Source organism: Terrapene carolina, unplaced genomic scaffold (genome assembly GCF_002925995.2).
Source record: "Terrapene carolina triunguis isolate 2854851 unplaced genomic scaffold, T_m_triunguis-2.0 Scaffold374, whole genome shotgun sequence".
Taxonomy (NCBI): Eukaryota; Metazoa; Chordata; order Testudines; family Emydidae; genus Terrapene; species Terrapene triunguis.
In genome coordinates, this window is record NW_020664725.1 from 8,665,329 (window position 1) to 8,683,282 (window position 17,954).

Genomic DNA, 17,954 nt, shown 5'->3' on the forward strand with positions numbered 1-17,954 from the left:
GCCAGGTGCGTCATGAGGTCACAACTTGTCTTGCCCCAGGTCTGCAGCACCGGCAATAGAGGCCAGGAGGGAATCTTGGCATAATTCACTCTGGGGAAATCGCTTTTATTTGTTATCCTGACGCTCGCTGATTTGGACCTACATGTCTCAGGACAAATGTTGGCCCTTCATCACGGGCCTAAGTTTACTTTCAGCCCAGGAACTAGCTGCGGGAGGCCAGCTGGTGGAGCAGCAGTGAGAGGAAGAAACTCAGGGCTGGATTAAAATGGAGAACAAGCTCCTTTCTAACCTCAGGAACAGAGGGTTCACTCTGTAGGGTCAAGTCTATGGAGGTGGCAGGTTTGAGGAAGCTAGGAGCAGTGAATCGAGGAATGAGTTGAGACTCACTTCCAATGTTCTACCTGGCCTACACGCCTTACCTGCTATATTTAGCTTGAAAGCGTGGCTCGGATCTCAGTGTTCGACCTGTTGTTCTGCATTGCTTGAAGCATGACCTGGGACACACTGAAGAAACAAGAAGTTATAGGGAGGTGTCGGACCCAGCAATGCACTGGGGAGGACTTCTATCCATCCATCTCACGATTCTGCACAGGTGTCCATCACTGCAGGATCTGAGCGCCGGCCAGAACCCAAAATGTGCTGCTACCTAACTGCAGAATTGGGTTTCCTGCACCTGGATGTCATTTAGGGGGATCTATGTTTCAATCTCCAACTGGTAAAAGCATCGAGAAAGCAGATGTTGCAGTTGAGTCTGCAGAGGTAGAAGCTAGAATTTGATGTGCCCTGTCAGACTGGATCAGACCCATGGTCCATCTAATCCAGAATCCTGTCTCTAAAAGTAGCCAGCACCAGATGCCTCAGAGGAAGGTGCAAGAGCCCTACAACAGGCTGATGTGGGATAATCTGCCCCCACAAAGGCCTCGCCACATCCCCAAATCACTGGAGTCTGGCTTAAACCCTAAAGCAGGGAGGAGTTATCCCTTCCAAAATTCTTTTCTTTTTGCATTAACTATAACAACACTGAATACTTTTCTTATGCAGATAACTGTTTGGCCCTATTTAATTCTTTCGTCTCAATGGCATCCTGTGGCAGTGTGTTCCACAATCTAATCACATGTTGAGAGAAAAAGTATTTCTTTTTATCTGTGTTGAATTTTCCACCTTGCAATTAATTGAAAGTCCCCTTGTTCTTCTGTCGTGCAAAAGGAGACAAGGGGTTAATTTCCTGCTAGAGCAGCTCTAGTAGCATGGTGACCATTGGCTTGATCTCTCTAGCCAATGAGGACTCTGGATAGCCAAGGAACTTGGGCTCTCTTCTTCTAGAAGAACACCTGGTTTAGAGGACTTTTGTTGGATTGCCAAGTGGTGACAAATCTGGACAGCAGCAAACAGGTCTGAATTCTCTCCCTATTACGGAGGTCTGGCGAAGTTTTCACTGGGGGCCCACTCCGAGTATCTGGCTACACATCCATATTTTTAAGGATCAGCACAACTTGAAACCAGGCCTGCAGGGCTACTAGACAACCAACATCCCCACAGTGCCATGCAGCAGCAACTGTAACCTGGCCACTCCCAGCAACCCACAATCTGCAGAGGTTCAACACTACTGGAAGTTCCACCTCAAGTGATCTGAAAGAGTAGTCTTAGCAGTCCCTGATGGGCTTATATAGGGACAAAGCCAACGAGGTGTACCAGGATGTGTCCAGGCAACACAGCTAGCTTCCACGACCGACTTGCTTCTCTGTTTCTGAGCTCCCGGTACTGATCTCGGCGCTGATTCCCGAACGACCCCTGGGACCCTGACCCCATTATCTGGTATTGACCCTCAGCCTGATTCTTGACTCTGTGTGCAGCTCAGATCCTTGTCTTGACTCGAACCTCATCTTGACTCTTGACCCCGATACTGGCTTTGACCCGTTTCAGTTCTGGGATTCCAAGCGCCTACCCCTAGTCCGGCCTACCTTTGCCCAGGATCCTGACATTATTACCCTAGGGCTCCAGCACACTGGCCCCACTCCAGCACGTGCCTAGTCCCACTGCACACAATCCAGAGTGCTCAGCACCGAGACTGTAAGCTCTTTGAGGCAGGGACTGTGTCTTCCTGTGGATGGGGGCAGCACCTGGTGCCTTTTGGGCGTGACCTGAGTATGAGCTGGCAGATGTTTAAAGGACCCTGCCAAGAGGATCTTACCTGTTTCGCACTTGTTCCAGCCTCTCCCGCATGGCTTCGTTCCTCATGTCACTCGATACTCGAAAGACCCGGGTCTGACTGCAAGAACCACACAAGTCCATTCAGGTGATTTTATGACGCTGGCCTGGTCACCCATAAAAAACATCCAGCATGCCACCCAAGCCCAGCTCTGCACAGGTCCCCAATCTTTGTGTTATCCCAGTCTACCCAATGGTAGGACTGTATCCTCCAAGTTAAAAGTGCTCCTCGTTAGTTCTAGTAGAACCCAAGAGATCAAAATCGCTGATATGTAAGCATGATGCTGTAAAAGGTTGTGATTGGTTTTTTTATACATTGCAATATAGATGCATATAAACTTCACAGCTCCATGACCAAACACTGCCCACTTTGGGCCAGATCCTCAGCTGGCGTAAGCCAGCAGAGCTCCATTGAGTTCACCGCAGTGATGTACAACAGCTGAAGTTCTGGTCTTTTGGTCCAGTCCTGAGCATCCTGGCTCCCACTGACGCTCATTGCCTTCTCTTCCCCCCGCCTCACTTCAACGGGGCTTCCCCTTTCATACTCCAGCTCAGTACCTTGCAGAATCAGACCCTTTGCCTCTTCCTAGGGGATAGCTACAAGGGACTCTACCTCCATCTTATGAACTGGATCTTTGTCCTCTCCTCCAGAAGACCGCGGCTCGACGATGACACTGGCAGTTTCGTGCTAGAGACTTGAACAGACTAGGAAAAACAGGGGAGAGCAGATATTATTCACAGCCGCAAACCTTGGCATGAAGGGAAATAGGATGAAACGCAGCTCAGAGTCTTAACCAGGGGGGGGAAAAAAAAGCCCTTTACTATCTACTTTATATCAGCATTAATGAGACCACAGTGGCTAATGCCAAATCAGCTGAGAAGTGCCTATTACCCCTGAATGCAAGGCAGTGACATTTCAGTTATGTGGAAAGGTTGCTTTTCAAGTTCATGTGGAACATAGTGGGAGAACAGGATTTGCCCTACTGGATCAAACCATTGCTGAAGCAAGTCTGTATCCTGGCATCATTATGCATCATAGGGAACCACTGGTGTGCATGGTGGGGAAAAAAAGCCCGTGGACGTCAAATGGGAGTCTCTCAGTTGATTTCAATGCACCTTGGGCCAGTCACTAGATCTTGCTTCTGGCAGAGGTCAATTGATGCTTCAGAGGAAGAGGAGGAAAACCACAACACAATGACCTAGCTGTATATCATGCTGTCTACACAGGAGGATAAGCGTTCCTCACATTATCAGATCACCTTGCACTTTTGTAGCTGATATTTGATTAGCCCCTTCAACTGCAGAGGAAGAAGGAAACAGTGAGCCAAACCAAACTTCCCAGGCAGTAATGCCCATCTTTGGTTTATCCTCTGTGGAGAAGGACTCCATTCTAACCCGCAAGGGCCAGATTTTCCAAAGAGCTCAGCACATAAGTGGCATGCCGGGAGGAGCCGGCTGCTGAGCACTTTTGAAAACGTGACCCTTGTTTGGAGGATGCCAAAAGGGGAGAAAAAAAGAAAACCTCTTGAAAACCTGGCCCTGAACGTGCGTGATGAGCAGTTGGGAACTTGGCCCAGCTGCCCAAGAGGTTTGGTGTACACAAGGAATGCTTTAAAGCGAGTTCCAGGGGATGGATGACAGTCCAGCCATCTATTGCTGCTATGGTTTCACTGGCAAAGCCAAGCTTGGTTTCAACAGCAGAAGGAAAACGGAGTCTTGTTTCCTATTCTGTTGAGGTTCTCAGACCTCAGCCACTGTTAAGGTGTTAGAGCACTTAACGTCTCCCCGGTGTAACCCCACTGGACACCCTGGCCCATGCTACCCATAGCCCCACATGAGGGAAGTGTCTTAACACTAATATATGCCACTCAGACTCTACTTCTTCCACCTTCTCCTGTACAGCGTCACAGGACGCTGCCACCTCTCATTCCATACACCGCCCCCCGGACACTGTCCCAAGGCGATACCTGTGACTTTGTCATTCCTGAACCTTGGCCAGCAGAAGGGGTCGCTTTGGTTTCTGCCTTGTTTTCCAGTTTCTGCTTAAAGAATTTGGAAGCTTCTTCTTCAATCTGAAAGGGAAGCAAAATAACAACATCTTTCCTCGCCAGCAACTCCTGAGGGAGAGCAGTGACTAGAATGAACTGTCCAGGTATCAGACCTCAATGGCTCTTAGGCACTTGGGGTTTTACTTTATACTTCTTGGTAACTGAGGGCTAATAACAAAGCAACTATCCATTTAGGGAAAACACTTGGGCCCCTTGCTTCCTAGCAGGTACCATCTCATCTTCAGAACACAGAAGGGTGGAAGAGTGGAACCTGCCAAACCAGTCCTCTTAGAAGGCTAGAATGTCGTCTCCTAGCTGGGTGTGTATTAAATATGAAGATCCACCGTAGTGTCTGTTTAGGCAAAGTAATGATCTCAGAGCCTTTGGCTTCAAAGTACCTTCAAAGCAGGGTTGAACCAAAGTCCCCAGAATACCATTTAATCCCAGAAGTCCACTGTGTTGGGGGACAGTCTCCTCACCAAGATTTTCTTTTTCATAACAAGGGTGGTAACAACCCCGACGTTGAGTCAGATGGGCATGAAAACCACATTTCTCCCCTCCGTCATGGTTATCATCCATGTACCCAGGCACTAAAACCATGCCCCCTAGTCTGTATCCATCCAGACAACTGGGCATTCAACGTGGTTTCCTCCTAGTTAGCATCCAGGTAACCAGGCATTAAAATCCAGGGTCCCCCCACGTAGTAGCAATGTATTCATGCATCAGATCCAGGATCTGATCCTGCCCCCCACCCCACCTCTAGGCTTAGCAAGGTACCGAAGTATTAAAATTCTCCCCGATTCAGTGTCCAGGCACTGAATTGATTTAATCGGGGCTTAGTGCCCCCCTTTACCATCTGGGTGCTAACACAGTACTCCACTCCCTGGTTACCGTCCTTGCTGGCATCTTATTGGCTAGGATCTCACTAACTTGGGCATGCTGCTACTCTCTGGCTCTCATCCTCACCTTCCTCAGCCAGTGCTCTAGCACGGACAGCATCTCTGTCTCCACGACTTTAATGTCCTGCAAGGAATCAGACAGGGTGAGGCTGGCATGAACCCTGTGCATTTCCCCCCGCCCCGCCGATGGGGAGCTCACAGCTAAGCCACAGAATAACCCCATCGCCCCCTTACCGGAGCCTTGCTGGGTGGGAACCGACGGCCAATCGATTTACAGATCAAGATGTACACGCCCCACGTGGAAATAATCATCCTAGGGGATCCTCTCCCCCGGGAGGTGAGCCCTCCTTCAGCCTCAGTTCCCCTCTTCCACAGGAACTGGTCTCTGCAGTAAGAGTCCTGGCTGAGGGGCAGCATTGTTGCATCACCAGGCTCCGTGGCACAGCAACCGCTGACGCTGTCACAATGGTAGGTGGCAGCAGCAGTGTGCCTCCCTGTGCTTGCCCCCCCCCCCCCCGCTCATAAAAGAGGCAGGCAGAGGCTCCTGTGTTTTCTAAGCAGGGATTTTCCCTTCTGAAGCCTCTAGCACTTCCTTGGAAGTTACTGGGCTCCTCCCCTCTGTGGTATGTAGGCCCTCCTCACCCGGGGTGCTGAAGCACTGTGCTGTTTTTCAAAAGCACCTAAGGGAGGCGTTAGGTGCCTAATTGAATTTCAGTGGCATTTGGTCACCTAACTCCTTTCAGCCCCCGGGCTCTATCCTCCTAGCCCCCCCATCAGGGAGGGAAGTGCTCTCCCCATTTTATAGATGGGGAAACTGAGGCACAAGGTGATTGCCCGGGGACACACATGGTGTTCATTGCAGAGCTGGGAATTGAACTCAGGTCTTACAAATCCCAGGCCAGAGCCCTGGGGCCATCCAACGCTTTCTGTGGCAAGTGTGTTTACCAGAAGATATTTTACTCCTAGTAGAGGGTACCAAGGAACCCGCAGGTGCTGCAGGAAGGTGTGGTGATCTCTTTTCCATTGACTCATCATCGAGCCAATGCCCCAGCATGTTGCTCAGAGGCATTGTGCTACTGGAGGTGCCATCTTTTCCACAAGATGGATAAAACGGAGGCACTGGCCATTAAAGATCCCATGGTACTGTTCATAAAAGATGAGGCATTAACCCCATTCCCCGGAGGACATTCCAGTTTCTAGCTAGCTAGGTATTGTTAAGTATTGCAGCAGCTTCTATGGGAGTCTTCACTTTCTGTGTCACGTCGCCGTGCGCTGTGGAAACAGCTGGTGTATCCCACACTAGAGGCGACTGCATTTCAGCAGTGGGCAAAGTGGTTCCAGGAGAGGTTTTGGAAAGAACTTGGGGATCTTCCAGGTTGAAAGCTGCTAAATAATTGCTGTTTGATACAGGGCCTTGCTCCCTAAGCTCTGTGCGCAATAAAAGAGCACACAAGCCCTTTTCTGACATGCCCTAGATGGAGAAGTACTTGTACAGGAAAAAGTGCTCAACTTCTGCTCAAAATGTTGGGGTTTTCAAAACGTTGCTCATGGAGCAAGAACAAAACGAAACTCTGCTTTTAGCAGCATGGTTGGAAGTTAGGTGATCAAGCTGCCAGTAACTCATTAGAGCTGACCACTGTGTGGTTGATGGCAAAGACATGGGGACACAGTAACTGTGCCAGGGCATGACCTGAGGAGACGCAGAAGGTGGGAATGCCCACCGGTCTATCGAAAGGGGGATTCCAAGAAAAGGAAGGTTGGAACCAATGGTTTAGTTCAGTTCCGGGTGTCCATTCCCATGGACTTCCCAGGGCTCCTCTGAAAGGTCAGGACTGATCTGGCAGCACTTGGTAATAGCCAGCAGTGTCCCAGCTATGTGAACCCCTGGGACAGCAAGAACCTTCTCTCTTTGTTTAAGGCTGTGGAGAGGTAGCTGGAGCAAAGGAGAGGGAGGGGACAGCGCTTTCTAGGCAGGCCCAGAACTTCAGTTCAGTTTCTTCTCTCGAGCCCTGTCTCATCACTCACACTTTTGCTCTACTTCCACAAGGGTAACGCGACTGCAAGATGCTGCCAAATCAGATTCTCCCGTCACTCACCCCAATGGGAGCAACACCACATGAACCAGGGAAGTTTCACTCATCATTACCTACAGGACACTGATGGAATATTCCCAAAGTCTCATCAGCTGGAACATGGACTGAGATGTCGTCACTAGAGAACTGAAGGGATTTCACAAGAGCACGTGACCCCAGAGCCGGGAGTTATAACCAAAACACCAAGAAACTAAAAAACGAATCAATGCCACATGCCAGCATTTTTTAAGCAAATATTTATTTATATCAAAATACAAAACATTTCTGAAGCAAAGTAATGTTACATGAGGAGCAATTAAATGTTAAACTTTATCGATTCCAAAATCCATCATTCTCCTACAGAATGGCTAGTTTTACTTAACATTGCAACACTGCCATAATTTCTTAATTGGGTATATTAAAAAAAAAAAAAAAAGCAATCTATGGACATGCAATGTTACTGGTGATGAGTCGTTTAGTATTCTGCAGGCCTTAAAATACCAGCAAGGGAAGGTCTGGGGACAAGCCAGTCACATTAAGGCAGGGCTTCAAATTAATTTTCCTCCAATGTTCATTAGACTATGTTTTTAGTTGGCAGTAGTCCAGGTGCCTAAGGGGCCAACATCCTTGGCAAACAGAGCGGGTTTATTGCTTAGAGCCACCAAACTAGAAGCAGCTAGGAGTTGCCTCCAGTGAATGCCAAGCAGGTTAGCTCTTCATTTGGGATAGGGAAAGAAAGAGCGTTTTGGGGGGGCTAGACACTGTTTGACAGAGAAAACCAGGCAAGGTCTGTGTTTGCTTTGGCCAAATGAGGTATAGTGCCAGAATGGCTGAGTTGGAAGATTTCTCAGTACCGGCTGGTTGTATTCCCACTAGTGCCAAATTCCCTTCTCCGTAACACCTGGGCACATCCACGGACGTCAAAAGCACGGTGCATCAGTGTGAGAGAAATGAATTGGGCCCCAAAGACTCAAAGGGAAACACTCAGCTTCCTGGGGGTTCTCTGCATAGTCAGCTTCCCGGGAGGCAGTCAGGGAGGGGAGGGAAAAAAAAAAAAAAAAAAAAGGAGTTGTCCCTATCCCCCAGGAGGTTACATTTACCTGCCAAGAACAGATTAGCACCCAGTTGGGGAGAGCATCCCCGTTTCCTCCCCTCATTACAAAATCAGGGACTGAACAAAATTTGACCAATATCCTCCCCCAGCAGAAATGAGGCCCCCTGCCCTGGCTCCCAAGTGACAAAGCACCATCGCTGGCTAAACTTCCAGGACCATGTCCCAGTCCTTACTGCCCCCTGCTGGTATTTTACAGACCTTCACAAAACCGAGGCTGAGAGCAACAATACAGCTAGAGAGAGATTATATAGAGCGCAGAATTAAGTTTTGTATAAGGCTTTGGTACAGCACCATCATGTCTTGGATTTATTTCTAAATCGTTTACAGAAAAAAAAGCTTACTGAAAAAATAGTGTTCTGTTTCTCCTCTTTTTTTTTTTTAAATTTTATTCTCTTGAATAACATACCTGAAGTTAAAAATTAACCCTCTAGTTGCCATTCGGGTTCAGGTCGAATATTTTTGCTGTGTGCATCTGTGCAATTGAAAAACACACTGAAAACAAAGTCAAACTATTGTCAAATTATTACACAGCCGCCCCCACTTGCAGTAGCCGCCGGCACTGTCGTTACACGGACAGAGCGACTAAGAATTTGACGTGCACATGTCAGTAACCAATATCACAGTTCAGAGCACTAACCGTTATTAAAAAAGAAAGAAAACCACAACAACGAACATTAAGGAACCAGTGGGACTAATGTTTCTTTTATTACTATTATTAAAAAAGTCAGTTCCACTGGCTACCATTTAAACAGCACCAAAGAGCACCCTAATGTGTGTTATACATTGTAATACTCGACATTCAAGAAATGGAAACGAGGTTGAATGGTCTCTTCAAGGGTTAAAGTCATTTTTAAATATAGGCAAGTTTTTTTTTTTAAAAAAGGAAATAAAAAAGACCCTACAACAGAAGATCACTTGGCGTTCTAAAGAAAATCCCACCGGTTTAACAGGGAATTAAACCAATAGGGGTCTATGGAAATTTAACAGGGTTCCACAGACTCTAAAAAACTTATCACGTTGAATAGAAAATGATAAGCTGAATATAAGAGTTTCAAACTATCCTACACAGTTCTATAGGGATATAATTTTCTATTAAACTCCATAGGATGACTCAAGAGACCAATAGAAAGGTGATCATTTGTTATTAAAATTCTGTAGGGCTTTCCCACAAGAGAAATCCAAACAGAAAGTCCACAGTTGTACAGAAAGTCTTAAGCTGTCTTTTTTTAAATTTTGAGACTAAGAGTGCTGGGCACTCCATCCTTGCCCCAGAGCAGGATGGTTCTAAAAAGAAGCCGATGTAGTTATTGACCATGGGGGAGAAGGGAGGACGTGTATGCAAAGCACATAGAGGGAACAAACTGAAGGGGAAAAAGGCATCCCCAAGATCATTAGCCTGTCCAGATCCATTCTGCAGTCAGCAGCCCTCATGCCTTGCACTGGCCTTTGTGGAAAACACTGGGCAGTAGCAGGAGTGGGACTGGGACCTGAAAAGTAAGATTGGCCCTTTAAGTGCATCTGGGCGGGAGGATGGATGAAGCACTCCAAATAAGCAGCCACGTGGTAGATGGAAGTCAAAGGAGTGCTCAGGAAAAGCTGTAAACTCACCCTCCCTTACTTCTGATCCTATAGGGGGCTTACATGTAGGCTCACTGGGGGCACCAGAAGCGGGGCCCTTACTGAAACACCTTTTTGACTGTGTTCGCTCCCCCTCCCTCTTATTTGTCCTTTTAAGGTTTTAAAAAAAATGCTCAAGTTCCCAGAACATCCATTTAAAGCAAATCCCCCAAACGCTTCATCCTGCAAGAACCACGACAAAAGCATGCGCAACATCTGAAGTGGGTACGACAGGTGGACGGATGGACACTGGGGCTCGTGTGTAAAAAAAAGAAAGCGGACAGGTGCTCGTCTCCGAGATGACTCCCTAAACCCTAGAGCATCAGGGTGGAAACGAGGCATCGTTGGTTTGCATTTGGCATCAAGAGGGTTAATAATATTACTGTAGAAAGTGTGCTTTATAAATGTCTTTTTGCCATATTTTTTCTCCTTTTTTTTTTCCTGTAAGTGATTTCTGGGGTAGAGGGGGATGGGGGAAACAAGAAAGCTGCTAACACCCCTGCCCCCAACAAAAACCACCACAATTGGAGTGTCCCAAGCTCAAAGTGCGTGCTAAGCCACCCATCCTGAACACAAGAGAACAAGGTGCCTGGGGAAGTCCTTGTCCTTCTTACTGTTTAGTCTTTCACATATTTACTGCTAATCAATGCAACCTAGCGGTGCCATCTAACATGCTTTTCTTTGCTCTCTTAGCAACTGGTGCTGAACAAATCTTGGCTTGTAATTGGAAACACTTCTTTATTTAATTTATATATAAAAAAGATCAAGAAACGTAACAGGGGACAACACAGAAAGAAATTGCACGGTTTCGAAGGGCTTGAGCTCCTAGTGTCCCTATCCCTCCTGAACGGGTTACATTCATGCTTTTGCCGGTTGGGGTCACCCTGGTACAGAGCTTGGTGTGCTGGGCTCGTTTTGGAAGAGTTGGTGATCGCAGCGCAGTAGAGCTTACTGGGCTGGTTCACGATACCGCCCCACCATGTTGCAGTGCCTTCTTGGGGACTAAAGAGATTTTCCAAGATAAGATCTTGAGAAAGGGACTGGAGCCCGCTCTATATGGAGATTTCCCTTAGGCCACCTCCAGTGGATATCTTACTCTTTGCCCGGTTACTTACTTGCTTGATGTACAGCCCCTTTGGAGTAAGGAAGGGGATGGAAGAGATTTGAGGTCTATTTTGCGGTTTTTTATATCATTGCTCTTTCCTCCTTATCTTTCCCTTCCCCTAGCTGGGAAGCCATATGTAAAAGAGAAGACTGCTAGGAGTTTTTAGTATGGAGGAGAAGGGTGATTATGTTTCCCTCAAGTATGCATCCCTCCCTGCCCCACCACCAGTGGCTGTTCCTCTGAAGCCAAGCAGGATTTGGGGTTGGGGAGGACACAAATTGCGTCTCTAACCACAATCCATTGCTTTTCAGGTCAGCCAAACTATTGCTGGCTGGGCTCTCAAAGCTGGAGCCCAGAATGCGTCATGACAAGTAACTGAAGCAGTGTGGGCAGAACAGGCTCCCTAGCCTGCGTGAGCACGGATCAGCGTGACATCTGGAGCTTGCATGCCCCTCATAGCCACATGGTCAGCGTCACAAAAAATACATAAGAATTCCACTGCCCTAGGCAACTCGCCTGTCCCACTGGCAGAGCAGTTTCTGTGAAGAGACCCAGCCTGAGAGAGGCAAGAGGATGGGAGTTTTCATCGCCTCTTTCAGGTTTTAGATCATGCTCGTGAACTCATGGCTGGCCTGGTTTCTCTGCAGAGTGGGGAGAAAGTCACCCACTAAGAAAACACACTGACCAAAATCCAATAGAAAGAGACCAAACATTTACAGTTCTACATGGACTCAGCTGTGGGAATTACGTGGCCACAAAGGGAGTCAGAACACCTTTCAGCGAGAGAGCGTTAGGCTACAGGGCCCACGAGGGGAGGAGCACAGCCAGAGCCCATGCTAGGTAGGCCCAGAAATCCTGTCCATGCTACCACATCTCTGAGCCACACTTTTGCTTTTTCCAAGAGAAGGGCAAGGCCCTTTGCCTAGTATCTGGCCACCAGCTCAGCCTCCCTTTGTCAAAGTCAGACAACAATTCCAAAGAAAATGCAGACTGGACCAGCTGGGGGTTCTCACCAAGCCGCCGACCTCAGAGCATAATGGGAACAGTAGCAAATGCCTCCCCATTATTCATTTAGGGCCGGCTTCTGCTCCCACTGACTCCAGTGGTGCAGAGTCAGATGCCCAAAGAGAGGAAGAGAATAAGAGGTAGAGTAAGCCAAAAGCTGGAAGCCTCAAGTCCACAATAATAATAATACTTAGAACTTACTCAAGGCCAAGATTCCAGCTTCAAAGCTCTGCACAAACATTAACTCATTAATCCTCAACTTTACAAGGTAAGCAGGTAAGGTTGGTTCCCACCGTACAAGCCCAAAGGCACTCTGGGAAACTAGTGTCAGAGTCAGGATTAGAACTCAGGACTTCCTACTGCTCATTCCTGCAGGCAGGCCACACATTTCTCAAGGTCTTGAGCCAATCCCAGGTCTTAGAGAAGACCACAGGTGTGTTGCTGCTAGCCTCAACGGAACCACCGTTGGTTTGGCTCACCTGTCAAACAGATAATCCCTCAGGATTGTGAAAACTTCTTTCTGAACTACACTGCATATTTCAGTTCCATCTTCTGCTCTTCTCTGCCTGTGCAATCGATGTCCATGCCATGGGGGTGGGACAGCAACGGGAACTTGCAGTGGAAACCCAGAGTGAGGATCCTTGCCTTAAGTTTAAAAAGAGAGTCTTTCACGTCATTCAGAAATTACCTTCAGGCTTGATCCACCCCCCCTCTCTCTCTCTCGCCCAAATTTTGAGTCATGTTTTTTTGTTTGGTTCAATATTGCTTTGAAGAAAAATTGAAGAGAACTTCAGTAGTAGACTCCATTGCACCTGCAGCGCAGTTGTCAGTCCTGCCCCTTTAAAACTTCAATAGGAAGGGAGTGGGATTTTGTTTTCGTTCAGGAACTGCGTGTTATTTCATGGAATTCACCCTGCAGGCCAAGAGGAATTGTGGTGAGCTAAAACTACACCTCTAAAACTCTCTCTGCTTGTACCACAGACAGGACACCTTGGCTTTGGACAGCCTGGTGAGAGGGACAGGAAAAGACAGTCCCAGAGGACACCCACTGAGGCTTCAAAGTCTACGATCCTTTTAGAACAGGTATACAAGTACCTAGATAGAGGATGCCCTGCTACAGTGGGCAACTGAATTCCATGGTACGGGTGAAACCTACAGACAACATGCCCCCAACTGAGCCTGTCTAGAGGTCGCATGGGGGACTCCCTGCAAACATCAGACGTCTCCATGGCCTTCCCAAGCTTACAAAAATTAAAGCCTTGCTTCCACTGAGGATCCCCTGAAAACTGGAGGCCTCCAGTGGACAAAGTCTATAGCTGCTGAAAGCTGCTCCATTCCAATGTGCTGAACAAAATATCTCTGTGTCAGCTACAGCTGCCCTCAGCCCCAATCCGTCCTGTTATTAGATGCTGAGTTCTCTGCAGGTTTTGTAAAGGCAACACACATTCTTAAAAGACAGAGGGCCTACAAGGCTTGGTAACCAATGGAAACCATAACGAGGTAATGGCGTGCCCCTTCTAGGACCTACTACAACTGGAGAAACTCAGGAGGGGCCCAGAACAGATCCGCAGAACAGTATCAGCTTCAACATTACCAAATCCAACCTTCCTCTCAGGTCATTCCAGATCCAGCTCATCCAATGCAGAGGCTGCCCGGCTGGGTTGTGAAAACACAACACTCTGATGGTAATTTGCAGGTGGTGTTAAGGACTTGGATTTCTTAATCTAAAACAAAAAGGCTCATTTGTTTTCCAATAAACGGCTTTAAAAAGAAAGTACAAATTCCCTTCTCTGAAAAACAAACTTCAAACACTGCCTAAAGCAGAACTACAGCTACAGGCACCTTCTCCTCATTGCAGTCAGTCAGTCCTAATTCACATTAGCAGCAGATTCCCTCTTTCCTCTCACAAGACGCCTCCTAAAATAGGCATCCACAAGCCTGCATCTCCATTCAGGAGGCGCACATGGCAAAAACGAAGGCTGTAATACTCTGCGAGGTCTGCACACCCAGCTTATGGTGGTCTGGTGAGTCTTTACATCAGCCATTCCGCCGCCGCTGGTTTATTTTTTTAAACACTCCCGTTCCCCACTTTCCATTCACCCCCCCCCCCCAGTTATTTTTCCTTTTACTCCAAAGTGATAGTATACAATAGCGACAACTTAAATGCACTTCACAGAACAGATAAGCTGCACCACAGGCACAAATCACAATAACTATTGTGGAGCAGATAGATTTGAAGCTCATACAGTAAGCAATCCAAACCAGCTGTGTTGCCCAAAACCCCGTGCTTCCAGCCAGGGTAAAAGATCACATGAATTCCTAATGGACCCACCTGATCCAGAGGACATCTTCAGCTGGGACATTTTGTTTGGGCCACGCAGAAGATCTATTGTATCACAAAGCCCACGATCACCCTAAGATACTGTGTTGCTCAAAATGGAGCTAAGCATAGGTACAAAAATAAAGCAAACTATGTGATTTACTATATATATTTGTCTATATTAATATATGGATGAAGAAGTGGAGAACTCTAAATGCAACACAATTCAAAAATACTAGCTCTGCTCCCGCGGTTAGATTCTCTCCACCTCCGACAGCCTCTCTCTCTAGCCTCCTGGACATTTTGGATGCATATTAATAAAGTACTTTCTTTTAAATACTTTTTATTTATTTCCCTCCCCCTTTAAAATAGAAAGTAAATATATATTTATATAGTTGTATATACAATGCCATTTTCAATACACCAAGATCACGTATTTATGGGGTCATACAGTGTCAAGCCGGTTTCATTGTCGCCTGGTGTTTCAGAAACAACAGGGGACATACTTGCAGTTTCAGGCCCCAGGATCAACCTCTCCAAGGGAGATGTATAGCCCCTACAGGTCTGTTTACTCCTCAAGGGAGTTTTATCCTGGGACCTCAAGAGGAATGGAAAAGAAGCCCTCCTGCTTTGTTGAGAGAGACCTTGGTTTTGGTCACTCAAAATCTTGGGCCAAACTTTCCTCCTCTTGTTTACACCCAGAGGTAAATTGGGTTGCATGGCGGCACTGGGAAGGCAGATTTCAGCTCCAAGTCTTGCTTTGTCTGGAATGAAAGAAGGATCAAGGAGATTCCTGGGCCCATCAGGGAGCGAAAGGGGCATGGTTTCCCAGCTCCTTCACACAAACAGGCTCACCTAAACACAGTGGCAGCCATGCGACATCCCATCCCTCATTCCACACCTCCCCATAATTTCCAACCATTTGGGAGATATTTCACTGCATTGTGCAACGCACTGGCAGCTAAAGGACCAAATCCTGAGAGCTGAAGGCCACCTGACCTCCGTAGAAGTTGCCAGTGTTCATCAGCTCTTAGACTCTGCCCCGAAGCAAACAGCTGGCAACCAGCCCCTCATTACTTGGGAGTAACAAGAACACTCTACTTTAAGGATTTTTAATTTTTTTTTTTTTAAACTTATCACCAAAAAGCATGCTTGCAACATCTGAATCCCCAAGACCCAGACCAACCCACATCCTGCTCCCCTTTCTCCCCCTCCCTCTCCCTACTTAAAGTTCTAAGCCATGCATTTAGCAAACTCCCAGAGCCCTTAGGATTTGGGTTGGGGATGACCTCTCAATTGCACGTGTCCTGAGGTTACCCAGCAAAACTGGGTGAGATACATATTGCCATACAAAAAGACCAGGAACAGAGACTCCGGCATTGAGTAGTCTACTAGGTTAAAACACAAGAGGGGGAAAAATCCATCTCTGAAAGGATCACTGATAGGGACAGAAGAACAAACCGATGAAGAATGTTCTCCACATGGAGTGTATCCTGCGGAAAGGACAAGGAAAAACTGAACTCACTTCCTAGCTTCCCCAGCTCTCATCCAAATCTAACTGCCTCAAGCCCCTTTCTTGGAGAGCAGAATAAGGCTTTATGAGCATTCCCTGGACACTAATAATTCCATACAGGGATCTGTTTTCCTACCACAAAAGTGAAAGTGTGTGTGTGATATATATATATATATATATAAAAATCTTGCCAAACCACAGTTTAGTTTGAGGGCACACTGCCTTACACACCAAGGCCATCACTGCTTTCTCAGCTGTAATGAGACTTCAATGCTTTGTATTTACCATCAGCACTTTTGAAACATTAGTGAATTTAAACTTCACAACCTTCCCTGTGAGGCACTATACCGGTCTGAGAGATGGGTAAATAGAGTCACCGAACAGGGAAGCGACTCAAGATAATAGAAAGCAAGTCAACAGTGGAAATGGGAACTCAATCCTGACTCCCAGTCTTCCTGTGAAGACCACCCCTCCTCTGCTTCACCGTGCGCTCACCCTCTTGCAGAGCACCGAGAAAAACACGCACAGTGAATTCCCTCCAAAACCCTGCATGTGACAACTGACCACCCACAAAACAGCGAAACCGACTGCACACGAAGTGCTGACAAATCACTTGTCAGTTACTCCTCACTATTATAGGTCACCATGAAGGTAAGTACAACATTTCCAGATGACAATGTGATTTTGAAGTTTATAGTGTCCCTTTAAATACACTGATTTTCAGGAGTCTTGGAGAGCACACATACACAGTTCTAAACTCTGCTCTAGATTATGCAGGTGTAAATCCGCAGTAATGAAGTCAGCTGAGGTATTCTGAATTTATACAGGTTTAAACGAGAACAGAATTTAGCTAATTTTTTAATGCAAAAAAAGACTTGCAAATCTCTAGTTTATACACACACAATGCAAACTTCACTTTTCATGAAGCAATTAATGCTTCCTCCTTTACAGATACAGTATATGCTACTTTTGGATGGACCAGTGAGCAAGACGCTTACTGCTGCCTTTTTGGAGCGGTAAGGGGTGAACCAGTCCACAAGCTAGGGTGACAGGCCATTCAAAATCGTGCAGAAATACACCACCACCACGTTGTGATGGCATCACAACACTCTGGCACGGTGCATTGCAACAGTTCAGCATTTTGCTGCAATAGCGCAAATGTCACAGCAAGGACAAGTTTCTCAACTATAACGCCACAGCTTGCAAGTGACAGTCTTGGGTGGTGTTAGCTGTGGGAGCCTTGTGCTCAGCATCTGAGACTCTAAAACCACACAAACTCTCCCCCCCCACCCCAAATAAGAACCCTGCACGACAGGGCATTTTATAGGGGGTTCATCTTTCCTGAAGTTTCTGGCATAAGTCACTATGGGAGGGAACTAGTTTCAACTGAGCATTGGTGCAATCGGGCATGGAAAATGCTACATTTCGCAAATCAAGGAATAAAAGAAATAGGTTTTCATCTGTCTCCTCAGAAGCAAGTGTTTCTGAAAAGAGCAGGTTTCACTTCTCATAAGTGACCAGAGAGTAAAATCCATATTGATTTTACATTAGAGGGCTTTTGTGTGTTTGTTTTTAAAAACAAACACTAAAAAAGTCAGAACAAATGAGGTGCCATTAAATACTACATAGCAAAGCATTTGTTGTAGAGAAGATTTTTATATACATGTCTTTCCTGATCCTCCCCATGCATCTACATGCTTCCTGCCTACAGCACTCCCTATGCCCAGCAATTTTGGCAGTCCAGTTTGAGAGATGCTCAGACACAGGCCCTCTACCCAAGGATGTAAGATAGTCAGGAGACCACGTAAGCAGAGATGTGGCAACACAGACCTGGTATAAGCAAGTGTAAGTTCACCGAAATCAATGGGAGTTGCACCTGGTTACTGAACCCCTGGAAACCTGTTCTCACACAGACTGGTATAAGCCTGGAGTAACTCCAGTCAAGTCAATGGAGATAAAACTAGTGTAAACGCAGAGTGAGATCAGAATTCAGCTCTTGTTCTCCGTTAAATGGACATCAAAACAGTGAACAACAGCACTATTATTCATTACC

The 17,954-nt window shown here is 46.8% G+C and overlaps 1 protein-coding gene across 1 annotated transcript; it reads right to left on the reverse strand.

Moving 5' to 3' along the window:
- Positions 1–428: 428 nt before the first annotated feature.
- Positions 429–5,580, reverse strand: SPATA19 (spermatogenesis associated 19). The gene is given in 7 exon segments (XM_024198737.2): positions 429–504; positions 2,192–2,269; positions 2,822–2,913; positions 4,176–4,280; positions 5,223–5,279; positions 5,390–5,485; positions 5,488–5,580. Coding segments are annotated over 7 exon segments (597 nt in total).
- Between the last annotated feature and the right edge of the window lie 12,374 nt (positions 5,581–17,954).